Source organism: Ranitomeya imitator, chromosome 1 (assembly GCF_032444005.1).
Source record: "Ranitomeya imitator isolate aRanImi1 chromosome 1, aRanImi1.pri, whole genome shotgun sequence".
Lineage (NCBI taxonomy): Eukaryota > Metazoa > Chordata > Amphibia > Anura > Dendrobatidae > Ranitomeya > Ranitomeya imitator.
Genome location: NC_091282.1, coordinates 1,206,159,418 through 1,206,180,607, shown reverse-complemented (window position 1 = coordinate 1,206,180,607; position 21,190 = coordinate 1,206,159,418). Strand labels below are relative to the sequence as shown.

General features: G+C 49.6%; 1 protein-coding gene across 1 annotated transcript in view; it reads right to left on the bottom strand.

Annotated features, from left to right (window-relative positions):
• PTCD3 (pentatricopeptide repeat domain 3) overlaps positions 1 to 21,190 on the bottom strand; it is a 56,810-nt gene that overhangs the window by 27,057 nt on the left and 8,563 nt on the right. The window contains exons 9-13 of the mRNA XM_069744925.1: positions 15,928 to 15,986; positions 4,087 to 4,174; positions 3,946 to 4,006; positions 3,148 to 3,230; positions 2,668 to 2,812 (exon numbers count right to left, since the gene is read on the bottom strand). Of these exons, the coding sequence (XP_069601026.1) occupies positions 2,668 to 2,812; positions 3,148 to 3,230; positions 3,946 to 4,006; positions 4,087 to 4,174; positions 15,928 to 15,986 (436 nt within the window). The remainder of the gene's footprint in view (positions 1 to 2,667; positions 2,813 to 3,147; positions 3,231 to 3,945; positions 4,007 to 4,086; positions 4,175 to 15,927; positions 15,987 to 21,190) is intronic.

Sequence of the window (21,190 nt, the reverse complement as noted above, 5' to 3'; positions counted from 1 at the left end):
ATGGGAAATTCCTGCCCTTCTGTGAGAGCTTGGATTGACCTGGTTAATTCCGTTATCCCATATGAACGTACGCTATATCAGAACAGGGGCTGTCCGGGAAAATTTGATAAGATTTGGGGTCGATGGAACTCTTCCCATCTCACCCTATAGATGTGGTCGGGGGCAGCGCGTGGGGGTTGGGCACAGGGATATATGGCGAATTAGTTAATAATTAGAGTAGAAGTAGTCCTAATTCGAGAGTTTTAGTTTCACAGGTTTTCTCTTTCCTTACTTATGTAATATATATGTAATATGTATGTTACAGATGGTTAACAAATACATCATAACATTGGTTAAGAGTAATAAGTACCTTTTGTTTCATGTTTAACACTGTACACTTGATAGTACTATAAGTCATGTTCAATGTGTCCAACATACATTGTTTGTAACGCAATTTATTTTGTTGTTAATAAACGAATTTAAAAAAAAAAAAGTCTCACGATACATGGCCCCATTCATTCTTTCATGTACCCGGATCAGTCGTCCTGGCCCCTTTGCAGAGAAACAGCCCCAAAGCATGATGTTTCCACCACCATGCTTTACAGTAGGTATGGTGTTTGATGGATGCAACTCAGTATTCTTTTTCCTCCAAACACGACAAGTTGTGTTTCTACCAAACAGTTCCAGTTTGGTTTCATCAGACCATAGGACATTCTCCCAAAACTCCTCTGGATCATCCAAATGCTCTCTAGCAAACTTCAGACGGGCCCGGACATGTACTGGCTTAAGCAGTGGGACACGTCTGGCACTGCAGGATCTGAGTCCATGGTGGCGTAGTGTGTTACTTATGGTAGGCCTTGTTACATTGGTCCCAGCTCTCTGCAGTTCATTCACTAGGTCCCCCCGCGTGGTTCTGGGATTTTTGCTCACCGTTCTTGTGATCATTCTGACCCCACGGGGTGGGATTTTGCGTGGAGCCCCAGATCGAGGGAGATTATCAGTGGTCTTGTATGTCTTCCATTTTCTAATTATTGCTTCCACTGTTGATTTTTTCACTCCAAGCTGGTTGGCTATTGCAGATTCAGTCTTCCCAGGCTGGTGCAGGGCTACAATTTTGTTTCTGGTGTCCTTTGACAGCTCTTTGGTCTTCACCATAGTGGAGTTTGGAGTCAGACTGTTTGAGGGTGTGCACAGGTGTCTTTTTATACTGATAACAAGTTTAAACAGGTGCCATTACTACAGGTAATGAGTGGAGGAAAGAGGAGACTCTTAAAGAAGAAGTTACAGGTCTGTGAGAGCCAGAAATCTTGATTGTTTGTTTCTGACTAAATACTTATTTTCCACCATAATATGCAAATAAAATGATAAAAAACAGACAATGTGATTTTCTGGATTTTTTTTTCTCAGTTTGTCTCCCATAGTTGAGGTCTACCTATGATGTAAATTACAGACGCCTCTCATCTTTTTAAGTGGTGGAACATGCACTATTGCTGACTGACTAAATACTTTTTTGCCCCACTGTATATATATATTTTGTTTAGCCAAATTAGTTAACAAACATGGATGTTTGTTTAAGCAAATAACTTATGCTGTAATGTTGTTATTGTTTCAGTTGAATAAATCTATTTAAATTGTTATTAAGGTCAGGATTATTTTTCTCCTTCCTAAGTACAACAGAACAGTGGTGTCCAAATATGAATGATTAACCCATTAAACTGGGGAGAAAAAAGTAATATAAAAAGTGATTCTAAAAATCTTCATCTACTTGCATGTTAAAGTAGCAAGAACTAGTGTAGGTAGAAACTTTGATTTAAATCACTGATTTAAATCAAGCCTTACTGACTAGTGATTTAAATCAAATCCACCCTGGAAAGGACTCAAGTGAACGTTTATGGGTCCAAACAATCACCTGCTTGGGGCTTAGATAAACCTTTTTTTGGTGCTTAAGTGATTGACAAAGTCTCAGGATGCAGATTGTGACATTCACATAACTTATAGACTAAAAGATATGAAAAATATTTGGCGCATCCCTTAAAGAATTTAGGAGCAGATTTTATCCACATTTCATGCTGCACTCAAAAGTAAATAGCAAAAAGAAATCCGCAGCATAAACTGACGAATCCACGGTGCAGCGCAATTTACGCACATTACATGTACTTCAGTCTCTTCCCAACGCCCACACTGGAAGACGCAGCAGCATGATGTAGGGGCAGAGACCCCGATTTCCAGCGATGTGCTAATTATTGGGCTGCTAGCTGCAGTTTTGATAAAATCTCTGCTTTCTCTGATGTAGATGTAGCGGTGCTCTGACTACGGAGCTCTGTATAACCACACCCAAATTCCTGATTGGTAGTTCAATATCTACGGCTGCCAATCAGTGGTGGGGGCGGAGTTACACAGATTAGCTGGACTGCTTGGCACAGGACACCTAGTCCTGGAGTGATAATCTCCTGCTGATAAAACACTGTTGAGTATTAAGTAAGTGACATCTCTGGAATCAGGCTTGCTGCCCCTACACTATGCTGCTCTCAGATTAAATAGCAAAAGCCTGAGGACAGATTCCCTCTAAACAGAATCATATTGAAGTCGGAAGCTTGATCCACGCTCAGTTTGCGATTAGTATGAAAAGGGAACAGTACGGCGCTTTACCACCACATTGCTCTGGACAAGCCGTCCATATTGTCCTACCTATACGAAGTGCTTTCATCTCCATTAGGGTCTGCATCGCCATGCCTTTCACCGCCGGGCCGATCTTACGTAAGCTTTTCATGACGGAGTTGAAGGTTAGTAAGTTTGGCGAAACCTTTTGCTGCACCATGTGGTTTAGCAGCTCCTGGGAAATAACACATAATGAGCATTAATTCTGCCATAGGTAGCACCGAGGCATCTTCTACAGCGACCATGGGCCCTGGCCAGCTTATACGGATCCCCTCCTTCGCACACACTGATGGCAATGACAACCATGCATGTCCATAATGACACTGGGGGTGAAAATTTAAATTTTCCACCTGGTGCCCCTCAATAGCAGAAGGGGACGACTGCACATGGTGCCTTTCCAGCACTGTGAACCAACGTTGGTGGAGCTATGGCTTAGTATAATATTGCCCCCCAACAAAGCCCGTAAGTGTAAGGCGCAGTACAAGGGCTGTATGGCCGCGCAATCCTTACCACAATCAGCGCAGACTTTTCGTTGATTTCTGGTTTTGTCTCTGGAGCCGCTAATATCAGCGCATTGAACGTGCAGACGTCTCCTGCAGGGAATACAAGGACGACAAGTTATAAGAGGTTTCTTTCTCTTTCGGTTGGGCATTCTGCACAGAGACATTTCTTGCTGCTTCATTCTATAGCGCCCAATACACAATAGACAGCTGTCAAACGGCGGTTCTGCCGGCAGCTGTCGCCCGACTCTCTTACAACACAGGAGCGCCCGCGCTGACGAGTGCGCTCTACGAGAGATGCAGCTGGACATCTTCGCCGTCTGATCTCCATCAGTGGCAGACGGTCGCCCGTGCAACCTGCTGCTCCATTCAACCAATCCTGGCCATGGTGCTGCTGCCAGAGGAGACCCAGGGAAGATCAGTGGACATGAACGCCTCTTTCTGGCACTCAGTGGGGTCCCAATGATGGGATCTACACCGATCTGATACCCTATACACTGATGACTATACCTTGCTTCGATCGGAATAACCTTTTTATTTACATTTATAGCAGTGTGGAATCCATTTTTTCAGATACACTGACCCAATGCCAAAACATAGTTCTTGACATCAGCTGTGCATGTGAGCCTTGGGGAGTCTAACAACCCGTTCTGCAAAATACAAACCCTCATATGGCTGTATTGAAGAATACAAAAAAGTAAAACATTTAGAGGGAAAAAAAAAAAAATGAACGCGCAAAACAAGAAAACTAACAGGAACGATGGTGCAATTTCAGGCCTTTTATAATGCTCACGCTCCATGAACTCACCGGTAAATCTGTTGTTCAGAAGGTCTGTGTATGTGCCGAACGCCTGGGCGTATGCTCCGTGCTGAAATAAGGAAAAATTAATCTGTAACATTGGTACGGAAAAATCTTATCAAAAGCGTCTGCTTGTGTCTGGAGCAATACCTTCACCATTCCTCGGATCATGGTGCGGTAGGAATGGTCGTTCCTTTCTGGCATCAGGTTGAAGATCCTCTCGGCATTGTTATTTGCTCTGGAATAAAATAAATATATATATATATATATATATATATATATATATATATATATATATATATATATATATATATATATATATATATATATATATATATATATATAGTGTGAAAGGCACCTTTCCTTATGTCCTGTAAGGGTACACAAGGGAAAAAATGGTAGTAGGGGCAGTACAATGAATAGATTAGTGTACATCACTCCAGTCCAAGTGATAGACAGCACTTATATCTTCTTAAAATAGGGATTTTTGTGTACTCACCGTAAAATCCTTTTCTCCGAGCCATTCATTGGGGGACACAGACCATGGGTGTATGCTGCTGCCACCAGGAGGCTGACACTAAGTAATACAAAAAAAGTTAGCTCCTCCCCTGCAGTATACACCCTCCTGCTGGCTCCCAGCTAACCAGTTCGGTGCAAAAGCAGTAGGAGATCAATAACGACATATAAGCGTAAAGCATGTCACATTATATATAAGAGTATAACATATCAAAAGATAAAAACAAAGCATAAGCTAATAACAGGGTGGGAGCTGTGTCCCCCAATGAATGGCTCGGAGAAAAGGATTTTACGGTGAGTACACAAAAATCCCTATTTCTCCTTCGCCTCATTGGGGGACACAGACCATGGGATGTCCCAAAGCAGTCGCTGGGTGGGGACAACATCACCTCAGGCCGTGTAGCCGCTACTTACAAGTGCGCCACCGCGGCCTGCAAAGTCCGCCTGCCCAGACTCACATCTGTGGAAGTGAGTGAATTATAGTGCTTCAAGAATGCATGCGGCCTGGAGGAATTCGCAAGCTTGCGGTCGTGCTTGCCGACGTCTGGCGCCTAGAGCCCTCAGACAGGGAGATAGGCTGACATCTAGCACGGAAGGACTCCTGGATGGAGAAAAGAATCCACCAGGCTAACCTGGCCGAAGAAAACGGCTAAACCCTTCCTGCGACCGTCAGGAAGCCTACTTACCATTGAAAAACCCGAGTAAAGTGTCCAACCTACCCACTCGGAGCACTCGCTTCTTCCAGATTATGGAGAACCCATTCCGCTTTGTGGACTAGAGCCGAAGTAGATGAGAGGACGATGCCCCTGCAACAGGGGGAATATAATACCCCTTGGCAACGAGGGAAGGGGATGGCTAGAGGGCAACCTTGCCTTGATGGTAATAAGGAAAAAAGAAAAAGAACAGAGCGTCGAGATCTGAAGACTCATCAGGAGGACAAGAACGCATAGAAAGAAGGGGAGTGACCCTCCCTGATAGAAAAGTCTATCCGGATCAAAAAAGGAGTCCACTGTAAGATGCCCAGGACCATTAAGGTCCCACGGATTTAACGGTACGCGGTAGGGAAGAACTACAGGTTAAGGCTCCCTGCGAGAAAGACCATATTTCCAGCTTGTCGCAATAAGACGGAAAAATACTAGTACCGCAAGCGAGAATAACCTGATATGGTCAGTGCGGGTCTCCCGGGATCACTGGGGCCCTTCCCGCTTCCGAAAAGATTTCAGACGTAGTGGAAGAGGGGTTATGGAAATTGGTACCATGGAAGAACAGAGCATGCACTGCGATGGACTTGGATCGCGAGGCCAAACCATGAACTGGAGTACATTGGCGTTCAGCTTGGATGCCATCCGAACTACCTCTGGAGTACTCCAGTGAAGGCAGGTCCGATGGAAGACTTCCGAGTGAAGTTCCCACTCACTTGAGGAGAAACCCGGACGGCTGAATATGTCTGCCGCCCAGTGTTCTACTCCAGGGTATGTACTGTTGAGATCACCGAAGATAGATCTCGGCCCATCAGAGAGTGCGAGGTACCTTAGCCATGGCGCTTGACTGTGGGTACTTGCTAGATGGTTAACTTGTGGCACAGCCGTGGCATTATCCAACTGAAGACCCGCCAGAAGGCAGAGGACCTGCTGAAGGAATAGCCGTACCGATCGGATCTACAGAGAGATGATCGGGAGAAGAAAACTGGCAATGGTATTTCCTAATAGCCATTGGGCCAGGAGAAGGCTCTGGATGAGGAAAGGAGCTCAGAGACTACCCTTTGAGAGCCTGATTGACTTGCAGAAAACGAGCGCAGCGAAGGAAACCGCTTCCGTTGACGTCCTTTCCCTCAGAACCCTCCTAGCGAATTGAATGAACCGAGGGAATGAGAGATCAAGTGCGCAAGCTCCCTGTAGAAGGGCCACGACCTAGACTCGAGAGAGAATAACCATCCTTCTTGGGCAGGATCATCCTCAAAGAGGATCTGCTGGGCTGGGAATTAGGGAAAAAAACCTGACTAAGTTTAGCTGCTAGCCCAGTAGAGAGGTAATTGCAAGTGATATAGACGACTCAGCGTAGTCCTAGGAGAGCGGCTACAAAGTCGACCAAATAGGGCAGGACGACCATGCTTCTAAGGTGCAAGAAGCACATGACAACCGTCATGACCCTTGCGACCACTCTGGTGTGGTAGCCAGGCCGAAGGGCCAGGTCGTGAAAATGCTGTTCGCGAATGGAAAGGCGAAGAGATTATTGTAGAGAGGAGAAATAGGCATGTGAGGGTAAGAATCCCGAATGTCGATGGATGCCAGAAAAAAAAACACCTTTTTCTGTTGAAGTAATGGCTGAGCGGAGGAACTCCATCCGAAAAAAGAAAGGGCCTTGTCAAAGGTTGTTAGAAGTTTGAGGTCCAGGAATGGTGATACTTTTCATTCCCTCCATTTTGGAACCAAGATCCCTTAGATCTAGACTGTCCTGGCCAATGCTTCCACTGCTGGTTGGGTCTGTAGAGGAGATACGATCCCGTGCTAGTCTCCCGCTCAGAAGATTTGATTGGCCAGCTATACTGTAGAAACGAAGTAGTTAAGGTCTGTGACCCGGAGACTTTCATTCCCTCCCTTTGGTCAAGCAACCCATGTGGCGGCTAAGGAAGGGTAGAGCGCTGAACCCGAAACCACAAGACGGAACGAACTAGATTTGCTATCCGACCGTCTGTGGTATCTTAATTGATGATACACCGGCCAGGATACTGGTAGGAATACCACAAGAAATTCTGCCCGGTTAGTCTGCCAAGTGGCAGAATGCGGGACTGTAACCAGCAGGTCTCTGCCATCGTCGTGCCGAGAAGAAAATAAGGAAAAACCTCGATCCACCATCTTCTTAACAGGGACGTGGAGAGGAATCGTCCGCTTTCTTGCATCTGATACAAAAGGGGGGAAACCCTCCTTGTTGGGACGCCACAAATGTGTGCCTCCGTACATCCCCAGAATTGAGGTTTCAGAGTGGACAGGGCAGGTTGTCTGGCGATAGGCCTGGATGCAGAAGATACATGGAGGCGACACTCCGTGTGCTCGTCTGTTGAAGGTGTGGGGGGAAATCGGAGCCCTTTAAGGGACCCGTCGCCCATAAAATTCCGACCAGGTATGGCATCCTATTTAGAGGTTTCTGTCCAGTGCATCACCCGTCAATTTGTTGATGGAGATTTTCTAGAACCTGTACGTTTTTCTAGAATACTTGCGGCCCCTGCTAGCCGACGGCTCCCATTGTAGGAGAGGGAGCATGTGAGTGCTCCAGAGCTCAGTTAGGGTGACCAGCTTAGGATAGATGATGTGCCCTTAAGACCAGTAAATACTGGTCATGCGCCTTTAAGACTAGGGGTTACTGGTCATGTGCCTTTAAGACCAGGGAATACTGGTCTTGTGCCTTTAGTAAGATGACATACTGTTCATGTGCCTTTAAAAGTAGGGCATGCTGGACAAGTGCCTTTAAGAACCAGGGCCTACTGGTCATGAGCCCTTAAGAACCAGGACATACTAGTCATGTACCTTTAAGTCCAGGAGATACTGGTCATGTGCCCTTAAAACCAGGGCATGCTGGTCATTTGCGTTTAAGACCAGGGCGTACTGGTCCTGAGCCTTTAAGTCCAGGGCATAATGGTCACGTGCCTTAAAGACCAGGGCATACTGGTCGTGTACCTTTAAGACCAGGGCATACTGGTCATGTGCCTTTAAAAGCCAGGGCATACTGGACATGTGCCTTTAAGACCAGGGCATACTGGTCATGTGCCTTGAAAACCAGGACGTACTAGTCATGTGCCTTTAAGACCAGGGTATACTGGTTATTGCGTTTAAGACCAGGGGATACTGGTCACGTGCCTTTAAGACCAGGGCATACTGGTCATGAGATATTGGGCGATTCACCTTACTCAGATTCTGAGTCCCCCGTCTGGAATAGCGCTGACTTCAGCGCTGAAAAACCGCCGGCCGCAGCCCCCTCCAGAAGAAATAGTGACCGGCAATGGAGGAGGAAGAAGATGGCCGCCGAGATCTCGTCTGGAACTAGAAGCGCCTGAATAGGGGGGCGGAGCCGCTAGAAGGATGCCGGCGGTGGGCGGGGTTTCCCGGGATGCGGCCTAAACAGGGCCGAAGCCGGGGACTAAATTTATTTATGGCTTCGGCCAGCGCACACGCAGAGAGAGGGAAAAGGGCCGCGAAGTTCTGTGGAAACCCTGCCGCTATGGAGCACTCCTCTGACCGCCGGAAAGAACGAAATCTCACAGCACTTACCCCAATATTGGCAGATGCTGCAGGTCAGAGCTGTGCCCGGGTAGATAGGACGGTGCAGGGTTGGGGAGCCTCCATCCACCATCCCTGCAAAAGGGGGGTGGAGAGGAACCGTCTGCCTCCTTCCATCATCCGCTTTTTCAGTGGTGATGCAGTGGGGGCTGCTCGGACGCCACGCTGGAAGGTGCCTCTGTACAGCCGAGGGTAAAACTTGGTGGACAGGGCTGAATGTCCGGCAATAGGCCTGGCTGCAGAGGAGGATACTGAAGGTGAAACTCCAGTGCTCGTCTGATAAGGGAGGGGGGAGATCGGTGCCCTTGAAGGGGCCCGTCGCCCCTAGAATCAGCTCAGGCAGTGGCTTCCCACGTCGCAGGAGAGGATACGGAGAGGTGAAACTCCCGTGCTCGCCTGTTGTTGGTTCGGGGAGATTGGAACATGAAAGAATCCGTCGCCCCATTCGACCGTAGTAAAAAGTACCGTAAAAAACAGGATTTTTGGTTGCTTACCGTAAAATCTGTTTCTCGGAGCCTTCATTGGGGGACACAGGAACCATGGGTGTATGCTGCTGCCACTAGGAGGCTGACACTATGCAAATAAAAAGTTAGCTCCTCCTCTGCAGTGTACACCCCACCGACAGGAAGTAGGATCTTCAGTTAGTGAGAAAGCAGTAGGAGAAGCAACGTGTAAAAGAGAAGGATAATATAATAATAATAAACTTTATATAGCGCCAACAAAATCCATGGCGCTTCACAGATTAACAGCTTCAAACACTCAGAGTGTTCAAAGAACTCAAACGTAGACAGTAAACAGAGCTGTTCAACTTGGGAGGGTGCTGTGTCCCCCAATGAAGGCTCCGAGAAACAGATTTTACGGTAAGCAACCAAAAATCCTGTTTTCTCTATCGCCTTTCATTGGGGGACACAGGAACCATGGGACGTCCCAAAGCAGTCCCTGGGGTGGGAAAAAACAGACTTCCATCAGGCCAGAGGACTCACCACTGCCGCCTGCAGGATCCTTCTGCCCAGGCTGGAGTCCGCCGTAGTTCGGCGAAACGTGTGGATGGAAGACCAGGTTGTCGCTTTGCAAAGCCGTCGGCGAAAGCCCTGTGACGTACCGCACTGGAAGCGCCGACTGCCCGGGTAGAGTGAGCCTTCATCTCAGGAGGGGGCCCCCTGTGCTTGACCCGGTAAGCTTCCAAAATTGCCATTCTGATCGAGCGAGCAATCGTCGCCTTGGAAGCCGGCAGGCCTCTACGCACGCCATCAGGGATGACGAAAAGAGAATCCATCTTTCGGAAAGCGGCCGTGCTAGCCAGGGAGATCCTCACTGCCCTGACGAGGTCCAGCCTGTTCAACGATCGCTCCAGAGGATGAGTCGGAGCTGGACAAAAGGAAGGTAGAACGAAGTCCTCATTGAGGTGGAAAGATGAAAACCACCTCGAGAAAGGAAGGAAGGCGGAGGCCTGGGACCACCTTATCCTGGTGGAAAAATCAAGAAAGGAGGACGGCAGGAAATGGCCGTCAACTCAAAAACGCGGCGGATCGAAGAGATGGACCTGAGAAAAACCACCTTCCGAGATAGAACTGACAGGGAAAACTCCCTGAGAGGCTCAAAGGGGAGAACCCCTAAGAACAACCAACACAACCTTTAAATCCCATGAATCCACAGAGGCCCTGAACGGAGGGACAGCGTGGACTACTCCTTGAAGGAAAGTCTTAACCTGTGGCTGAGGAGATAAGTCTTCTTAAAGGGAAGAAGAGCGCAGGAACCTGGCCCTTTTCAGAACTGAGAGCGAAGCCCGAATCCAGTCCTGCCTGAAGGAAAACCAAATGGAAGGCAGGGAAAAGGGACATAGGTGAAAAGCGGTTGGACTCGCATCAGCAAAGTAAGCCTTCCAGGTACAATAGTAGATCCTGGAAGAAGACGAAGGCTTCCTAGCCTGGATTATAGTGTGACTCATCCGGGCCGAAAGGCCGTACACTCTTAAAAACAGTGGAGTCCACATCCACGTCGTTAAACTGAGCGACCGATAATTCGGGTGGCAGATCGGACCCTGAGACAGCAGATCGGGGTCCGTTTGGAAGGCACCAGGGGTGTCCGCGAGAAGATAGACGATGTCTGCAAACCAAGACCTCCAGGGTCAATCCGGGACGATCAGAATGACCGGCACCCATCCCGCCTTGATCTTTTTCGACAGTTTGGAAAGCAAGGGAAGGGGTGGGAACCGATAGGGGAGCAGGAACTGCGACCAAGGAATGGCCAAAATATCAACACCACTGTGAGAGGATCACGGGACCCTGGGCCGACCCGAGGGACCTCCTGTTCAATCGGGACGCCATGAGGTCCACCTCTGGAGTCCCCCATCGAAGAGCAATCCGACGGGAAACCTCCTGAAGTACCATTCCCCTGCCGCGAGGCACTCGAAGCCGAGGAAGTCGGCGGCCTAAATGTCCACGCCGGGGACATGCACTGCGGAGCTCACCAGGACCGTTGCCTCTGTCCAAAGGAGGATCCTGGAATCTCGGCCGAGGCCAGAGAACGCCGAGTACACCCCTGGTGGTAGACGTATGCCACTGCTGTGTCATTGTCTGTCTGGGTTCGAATTGGCAGGCTGCTGAGAATCCTTACCCAGTGAAGGCAAGACGGAAAGATGATCCGGAACTCGAGAACATTGATCGGCAAAGAGGACTCCTGCGCCGACCAACAACCCTGAAAGAACAGGAGACAAAGCCCCGCGCCTCCGCCGAGCGGGCTGGCGCCCGTCGTCACCACCTGCCAGGGAACTGGAAGGAAGGATATGCTGAGAAGGATCTACTCTGGGATAAGAGAAGTGACCTCGGCCACCAGTCGAGGAACCATTTGACCCGGGAGAAAACCGGATCGGACGATGCAGGGAGAAGACAGACCTGTCCCCTGTGATAGAATAGCCTGCTGAAGAAGTCTTGAATGAAACAGGCGAAGGGAAAATTGCTTCCGATGTTGCAACCAACCTCCTTAGGGCCTTTAAGGCCCATCGGAAAGGAGGGGAGCCGAGAACCCTGGAGCAAGTGAACTTCCTGACAAAGGAGGGATATCTTGTCTTCGGGAAGGAAGACTCTGGTCCGACAAGTGTCGAAGAACATGCCCGGAGATACGAGGCGCTGAACAAGACGGAACTTCTTCCTGTTGACGAGCCACCCGCAACAGCTAGAATGTCGGGAAAGATGGATAGACTTTCGGGTGCCTGAAACCGAAATTCCTGAGCCTCCATGGAAGCGATTACTGAACGAGGGGATATCGTCCTGAAGTGTCTCCGACGAAACTTCTTGTTCAGCAAATTGAGATCCGGACTGGGACGACCCTTGTCGTTCTCTGTCAGTACAAAAGGATTCGAAGAGAAGCCTGTGAACCGTTCCTGTTCTGGGACGGGAACGATTACTCCGGATTTAAGGAGGGAAACAATGGCAGTAAAGAAAACCCGGGACTAGAGCGGGGTCTCTCGTAGGTTGGGATTTGAAGAAAACGATCCCAGGACCGTGAAAAGAAGATTTTGTGTCTAGAGGGAACAGGTGCCCTGGCCCATGCGACCTCTGCTGAGGAGACCCAGACGTCCCTGAGGAACAGGAGACGGTTGCCCAGTCTGAGAAACGGGCTGGGGTCTAGTCGTGGGTCATGCCTAGGTGGAACTTCCAGTCCTGGACCTGGAGAATCCACCTTAGGAGTAGCGGGCACGCCAGGGAAGAGTGAGCCGAAGAAAACCTTCTTCTCTTAACATGCCTGTGGCCTCTGCAGTTGCGAAGAAGAATCTGATGCCGCAAACTACGAGAAAGGTCGAAAAGACCAAAGTAGCCGCCTAAGGGGAAGTAGGTGAGGTCTGGAGAAGGGGACTGGTGCCCCCAGTGGCGTCCTTAATAATTTGGTCCAGCTTGGAACCGAAAGGACGTGAACCTTGAAAAGGCAGGCTAGTGAGGGACTTCTTCGATGACTCTTGAGCCAAACAGTGCGACAGCTGGCAACGACATTACTGGGCGCCCGTGCGGCAGAAGACGCGACGTCCCGGGAACAAATTATTCTCCGGCATGAGTAATCTGGGTGGCAAGTTCCGCCAGCCGGCCTGACCGAGCTCCAGCTTGAATGCCCCAACGGAGTTGTTTAGCCCCTCAGATACAGACTTCGAAACCCATGAGGAAGCCAAAGCCGGGCATTGGGATGATGCGGCAGTTTCGAAGGCCGACTTCACGAAGGATTCCATGATCCTATCGATGGAATCTTTCAGAGCCGCCCACCGGACAGCGTAAGGACTGTGTTGGCGGCAAGTCTAGCGGCCGACGGATCCACAGGGGAAGAGGTCGTTCTCTAACGCCTCTCATTCCGGTTGGCAATGAGATCCGGAGGAAAGAGATATGAGCGTCTTGCTTGTCTCTTTGAGAACGTCTGGTCGAATTCGCTCTCTCTGGCCAGAAGCTCCTCGAATTCAGGATGAGGAGCAAATACCTTGGGAGGTAGTTTAGACCGTCTAAACGAAACCGCCTGATCTGCGGGTTTCGTAGAGGAATCTTCGATGCCACAGGTCTGATTGGTCGCTCCAATGAGGCTTTGAACCATATCCCTCAGGTTAGCGATTTGGTTCGAATCCGGCCCCAAATTATCCTCCGAAGGCGCATCAGAGAAGCCTCGCCTGACTCAGCGGATGAGGATCGGGAGGACGCCGACCGCAGAGGAGGACCGAGTGGCGAGATGGAGCGAGAAGAGGACTCAGACCGGCGTTCCTGTCTGGACCTTTTGCAGCTAGCCTTGGAAGGCTTGGACGGAGCTTCCTGCGACCCGGTGGCTACTGCGGGGGTCTGCAGGGGTAACCGATCCAGCACGGAAACCAGGGTTTGAGACACCCCTGTTAAATTGGCCACCGATTGAGACAGAGAGGAGGCCCAGCCTGGGATGGGTATCACTCTGGGGCGGATCGGCTGGGGGATCCTGGGCGGTGGGAACAATCGGGTTGCTGCAGGACAGACATAGCGGAGTGTCAGTCTGCGGTGCAGAGCTACTTACGGCAGACGAAATCCGGAGGAAGCTGTCCGGCTAGATGGTATGGACCTCCGGCGAGAAATAGACCCTTAGGCAGGAGGGTGGTAAGGCCTGCTGCCGTAATCTTGATCGATCTGCGTTGCTTAAAATTAACTTTCATTGCTGGGGTTCGAACTCACAGCTCTCTGTTTGCAAGCCTGCACACCTTACCACTGTACTATCTCACTCTCTTGTTCCGGAGGAGGGGACTCGTGGTTCAGGAGTCCCAAGATGGCGCCGGTGGGAGGAGAAAAGGCGGTTCTCAGTGAAATTGTCGGGCGGGAGAAAAGCCCGCCCGACGAACAAGGAAGGGGGGCGGAGTCCGGCACCGGAAGTAGGCCCAGGCAGAAGCCGGGGCCTAAATTAGCGATCGGTGACCGGCATGGAAGGGCCGGAGAACCGTGCGCCGCAGAAGGCGATGGTGAGCGGCCGCCTACAGCGGCGGGAGCAGCGCAGCCGCAGGTCCCAAGCGGTGTGGCGGTCTGGCAAGCCGCCGCGCTGAGGGAGGATGAGCGGCACTGTAAGCGGCCAGAGGGACGCAGCTGCAGGGGGCCCGAAGCGATGCGGCGGCCGGCAAAGCCGCCGCGCTGAATAGAAATGAACAGCCGCATACAGCGGCCGGAGCAGGGAAGCCAGAGAGGGCCGAAGCGATGTGGCGGCTGGGAAGCCGCCGCGCTGAAAAGAACGGCCGCATACAGCGGCCAGAGCGATGCGACGGCTGGCAAAGCCACCACGCAGAAAAGAAATGAACGGCCGCAAACAGCGGCCGGAGCAGGGGAGCCACTGAGGGCCGAAGCCACTGCGCTGAAGCTGGGGTTGGGAAGCCTGCAGGACCCGAGGTGGAAATGTCCCCCCCCTGAGCAAGGCCACGCAGATAGCGTGCCCGGACAAGAAGCGGCGCGGTGGTCCGTAAAGGCAGCCGCGCCGGAACAGGGAGGCCGCATCCACGGAAGTGGCACGGCTGAAAAGAGATGCGATTCGAATCAGAAAACCCCCCTAAATAGGATTTTTTTTTTTTTTTTTTCTCTGGGATCCAGGGAAGCCACAGGGTGGGGCGGGAAAATACTCACCTAAACATCCCCCGCCGGTACTAACCTGGAAGGAATGAGACGTCCACGGAGCTGATGGACGTCCTCGTCTCCTCCGACCGACAGGCTCTGGTGGGCGAGTGGGTGGGGGACGGAGCCAGGACCGGACTTCTGAGCACGCTTGTGTGCTAGGATCTTGGTCCTGGAGAGGAATCTATGAGGATACGGGGTGGCAGTACACGCCGTACTCATAGTCCGCATAGTGGGACTACAGGTGTGACTGTTCACCCTGTATCCCTCCGGAAAAACCTGAAGGGAAACGACGCACATTGAGGTAGATAAGGGTCTAATGAAAGACCAGTGTCCACCTCCTACTGACACTAAGCTAAACTGAAGATCCTACTTCCTGTCGGTGGGGTGTACACTGCAGAGGAGGAGCTAACTTTTTATTTGCATAGTGTCAGCCTCCTAGTGGCAGCAGCATACACCCATGGTTCCTGTGTCCCCCAATGAAAGGCGATAGAGAAAAAGAGTTCTTTGGGTCTGAATAGCAGACCCGTCCGTGTGCCTCCTATGGACACTAAGCAAGAACTGGTTAGCTGGGAGCCAGCAGGAGGGTGTATACTGCAGGGGAGGAGCTGACTTTTTTTTTATTACTTAGTGTCAGCCTCCTGGTGGCAGCAGCATACACCCATGGTCTGTGTCCCCCAATGAGGCGAAGGAGAAATAATTACTTTATTGATCCAGTAATAGAAGAGGCACAACAATTAGAAAGACAAAAGAAATATCCGCTGCGCTCCCAGGCAACCCGCTTCAGACCTGCATGGTCCTTTCTCAGGCTCGTCGGTGGCCCGCGTAGGTCTCAAACATGTTGCATGGGAGCGCAGCAGATATTTCTTTTGTCTTTTCAATTTTTGTGCCAATTTTTTGTACCTTTTGTACTACCGGATCAATAAAGCAATTCTTTTAATATGTGAGTGCCGGCTATTGTTTGGACTTTTGCCATCTCATGAGGAATAATACCCATTTTTTGGCCACTATGTGACTAATATCCATCAGCTGGCACCCCGTCTTGTAAAGTTTCTTATATTTGCTTATACTAGTGTAAAAGTTTGTTGAAACGACAGTAACCACTCCGTTACCTCCATGTTTTCCTAGCAGGGAGATTTTTCTGAGGGACATTTTTCCTCTTGAAGTTTTCCTGAAGATACAAGAAGTCTATATTATAACCTTGAGCCGTCATCGCACACAAACACTGAGGAATAAGGTAGACGTCACGACTGAGCGACGGTCGGCAGAGAAAGCGGTTATGCTCAGTAGTAAGCCATTATAACAGAAAGCTGCGCCAGAACCTGCCACATCCAATTTGATCTCTTCCTTTTTTAGGGTTGTTTGTTTTTAGGGTTTTTTTTGTTTACGGCACACAGCGTGTTAGAACAATGACCCAGCAGCACAATTCTCCAGGTCGTGATGATTACCAAACTTCTAGAATATAACTTAGAGGCAAAAAAAAAGCTAAAAGTTTGCATATATTTTGATTGTTTTTTTAATTGCATTTTTTTGGGGAATGGGCATTGACGTTAAAATGGTATCATTAAAATCGCCAGCTCGGCACGCAAAAATAAGCCCTCATCAACCCAAGATCCCGAAAAATGGAGAGGCTACAGGTATCAGAAAATTACACATTTTTTTTAGCAAAGTTTGGAATTTTTTTTTTTTCTCACCACTTAGATAAAAAAAGAACCTAGACATGTTTGGTGTCTATGAACTCGGAATGACCTGGAGAATAATAATATCAGGTCAGTTTTAGCATTTAGTGAACCTAGCAAAAAAGCCAAACAAAAAACCATTGTGGGATTGCACTTTTTTTTGCAATTTGACTGCACTTGGAACTTTTTTCCCATTTTCTAGTACACGACATGGTAAAACCAATGGTGTCGTTCAAAAGCACAACTCGTCCCGCAAAAAATAAGCCCTCACATGGCCATATTGACGGAAAAATAAAAAAGCTATGGCTCTGGGAAGAAGGAGAGCGAAAAACGACAACGCAGTATAGCGGCGGCCCCGAGGTCAATGAGTATGACCAGGAGGAGACAAAGAAACGCCGGAGCCGGCGAGGCAGGGACCGGCCAAGATGGCGCCGACGCCAGGGAGAAGGCGGAGAAGGACAACGCGGCATGCCAGAAGAGAATGGCGGCGGCGGCAAAGCTCCAGCAGTTTGCTAGAGTGGAAGCCGCAGGGAACACAGGAAAAGCAGAGGAGGACGCCGGAGTGGACACAGACACAGAAGGAGAGGAGGAAAGCCCAGCAGAGGAGCAGGAGGTACAACAGGGGAGCAGGGATGGGGACATGGCGGTGGTAGTAGGGGGACCTGAAGATAAGGAGTCAGGAGCAGAGCCCACTCTTAGAGATGTCTTTGCACTGGTATCATCCTGCAAACAATCCCTCACCCAGCAGCTACAGGAGGTTAAAGGGGATACAGCCCAGATAAATGCAGCCCTGCAGAAGATTGACAAACGTGTGGGGGCTGTGGAGGAAAGAGTGAGCACGGCAGAAGACCATATAGTGCAGCTGCAGAAAGCGGAGAGGAAGTTTGCTCAAACAATATCGGAGCTAGCTGCAAAAAATGAAGATCTGGAGAATAGGTCCAGAAGAAATAACATTCGCATAGTGGGTGTCCCTGAAAAAACTGAGGGGAGGAATCCCACGGAGTATATTGAAAGCTGGCTCCTTGAGACTTTTGGTGATGCAGCACTGACAAAAGTATTTGCGGTAGAAAGAGCCCACAGGGTCCCACCGAAACCGCCTGTCCCTGGAGCAAGTCCCCGTACCATGCTTGCCAAAATCCTAAACTACAGAGACAGAGACATTATCCTGAGGAAGGCTAGAGACATGACGGATCTGACAATTGGAGGTCAAAGAATCGCTATCTACCCCGACTATTCCGCCCTGGTCCAGAAACAACGGATGATGTTCACGGGTATCAAGAGACGGCTGAGAGAACTGGGAGTGCAATACTCCATGATGTTTCCGGCACGACTGAGAGTGGTAGCGATGGATAAGATTCACTTTTTCCAGACGCCGGAGGACGCTACCCAGTGGATAGATCTTAACGCTAAAAAACTTAAAGGGAAAGGAGATTGAAAATGTGGGGCGGGTTGGTCGGGAGGTATCTTAATTCTTTCAAAAAGGGGAAAAAAAGAGATTGACTGACAGTACACTGGTAATTGAAATGTGAAGGTTGAAGGGTGGAGTTGGGTATTACTCAGGGAACGCACTGGGAGAGCTGGTGCGGCGGTGAAATATGAGGGAGGAAGGGTGTGCAGCGTACTAAAAAGTTCATTTAGTTTCTTGCAGTTGTAATATAATACAGGTTTAATTATACTGTTCTTCTAAGAATTGCGCCGAATTCTGTTATAAACGGTAGCGGGAGGCGGAAAGAGAAGGTTTAGCAAGAGTGTTTGCAACGGGTGATGGTGCCCCACTCTTGATAAGAGGCAGAATGTATAATATTGGGGGGTGTGGGGGAGGGGGGGGGGAGGGGTGAGGGTGGGGAGGGAAGTTAGACAGCTCAGAACCGGGAGTATTGACATAACTAAGGATGATGAGTCACATAATAGGGGACCGCTTTAAGATATTGAGTTGGAATGTGAGAGGTCTGGCGGATAAGTCTAGGAGAGCTGCGAGCTTGCAGTATGCGAAGGATCAACGGGCTTCTATGATATGCTTGCTAGAGACGCACTTGATACAGGAGAAAGTGGACGTACTGAATAGACGTTGGATACAGAAAGGGTATCATTCTACCTTCTCGACGTACTCAAGAGGGGTGTCAGTATTGGTGCCGGTGGGAGTGCAGTATGAAGAGGTGAAAGTATGCGTGGATGCTGAGGGTCAGTATGTGGTGATACAATGTATATTGTATGGAGTGAGATTGTGTGTTGCGGCAATGTATATTCCACCTCCATATTCAAGTAAGAAGATCAGGGAGGTATTGGAGAGGGTGGAACGATGGGAACCACTGCCACTCTTAATTATTGGGGATTTGAACAATATATGCGATGACTTTTGGGATAAAAATAAGAACGCCCAGAATAGGTCGGAGGGGCACACTACAACATTTGGAACCTATGTGCGTGAATTAGGCATGATTGATCTATGGAGAGTCAGACATGTTGGGGAGAGAGGATACTCGTGCTATTCGCCGGCTCATGCTACGCTGTCCAGAATTGATATGGCACTGGGTAACCGCCTGTTGGACACAATGGTGGGGGAGGTGCGTTATCTGCCGAGGGCCCTTTCGGATCATAGTCCAATTGAGGTGGAGGTTAGGTTGTTGGGGACACGGACTACAAGCGGGAGAGAATGGAAGATCCACCCTAACTGGTTACAGAGTATTGACTTGGACGGTATAGGGAAAGAGGTGACGGAATTCTTTGCGTTAAATGATGGGAGTACTGATGCTCTGACTGTTTGGGATGCAATGAAAGCGTATCTGAGAGGGCTACTTTTTAGAGACATTAGTAGGTGTAAGAGGAGGACAAGGGAAGCGGAGGGAGTGGCATTGGAAGAGTTGAAAGCCGCGGAGGACGAGATGGTAGTACTGGGGACCTCCGAGGCAGAGAAAAGGTTGAGAACAGCGCAAAATTGTATGGAAAAGATTCTGCTGGGAAAAGCTGAAAGGAAGCGGGAGTTTCAGAGGGTGGCTTATTTTCAGGAGGGAGAAACAGTGGGACACATGCTATCGGTGGTAGCCGCGGCTCAGCGTAGTACCTCATATGTACACTCGTTGGTTTCGGATGGGGGGAGCAGGGTATCTGAAACACCTGATATTATAAAGGTCTTTGCGGACTTTTACGCGGACTTATATTCCTCCAGGGTCAATGAGTCAGCCGGAGATACGGAGACTTTCCTTGAGAGTCTGGGTCTTCCGAAATTGAGTGAGGAGGATAGGGTGAGCCTCGATGCCCCTATCACCGAGGAGGAACTGAGTCGGGCGCTGAAGTCTATGGCCAATGGGAAGGCACCTGGGGTTGATGGGTTACCAGCCGAAATCTATAAAAGTTTGGAGGAAGTGCTGATTCCCAGATTAAAGTTAGTACTGGAGGAGGCTGGATGTAAAGGGTATCTCCCAGCATCTATGAGGGAGGCTATTATAGTGGTTATTCCGAAGGAGGATAAGGATCTGGGGAAGCCTGAGTCATATCGGCCAATCTCTCTGTTAACCATTGATGTCAAACTCTTGGCCAAGGTGTTAGCTACCCGTCTGTCTAGTGTCATTACTAACCTTGTGCATCCGGATCAGTCTGGTTTTATGCCTGACAGATCTACAGCGGTTAATCTGCGGAGGCTGCATATGAACCTGCAGCTGAAGTCTGACAATTGTGGCCGAAGGGTTATTGCATCCTTGGACGCCCATAAGGCGTTTGACAGTGTGGAGTGGGGATATCTCTGGCGGGTGTTGAAATGTATGGGTATTGGCCCGCAATTTGTGGCGTGGACTCAACTGTTATATTCACTACCAACAGCTAGAATTAGAGTGAATGGGGAACTTTCTCAGCCTATAAAGCTGGCCAGGGGTACGAGGCAGGGTTGCCCACTGTCGCCCCTTCTGTTTGCCTTAGCTGTGGAGCCATTGGCCGCCAAGATCCGACAGTCGGATGAAGTCCCTGGGTTCAGTTATGGGAGTGTTGAGGAGAAGATTGCGTTATATGCAGACGACATCCTACTGTTCCTAGCGGACCCGGATGAAGCCTTGAATGGGGCTATCGAGATCGTTGGGAAATTTGGAGACTTATCGGGATTGAGGATAAACTGGGATAAATCGGTCCTCTTTGAGGTGGATGGGGTGGAGGAGAGCAGAAGTGAGCCATTGGGAGAGGGGCGGCTTAGGGTGGTATCCCTTTTCAGATACCTGGGAATATGGATCTCGATGCCAGTTACAGAGTTTCTGTATAGGAATTTGACACCTCTCGTGGGCGCCCTTAAAGCAAAAGTGGATGCATGGAATAAATTGCACTTATCGGTGGTGGGGAGGGTTAATCTAATTAAAATGGTTCTGATGCCCAAATTACTCTACGTCCTACATAACGCGCCAGTTTGGATTCCACGTGGGAAATTCCGGCAGATTAATGCTCTATTTAGAAGTCTGATATGGGGGAGGCGGTACCCACGTATTCGCCTGGAGACGCTTCAGCGACCCAAGGAAGATGGAGGATTGGCTTTACCCAATCCTGAGTTATATTTTCTTGCAGCCCAGAGCCAACATTTGAAGGGCTGGGCACGGGAGGTGTCCTCCAGTGCGGTACAGCACTTGATGGAGAGGGTGACAGACCGACGACCGGTAGCGCAGTGTCTGGAGGATGGTTCCTTGGGAGTATTGGGGAAATTATACCCAACTATGTTTTT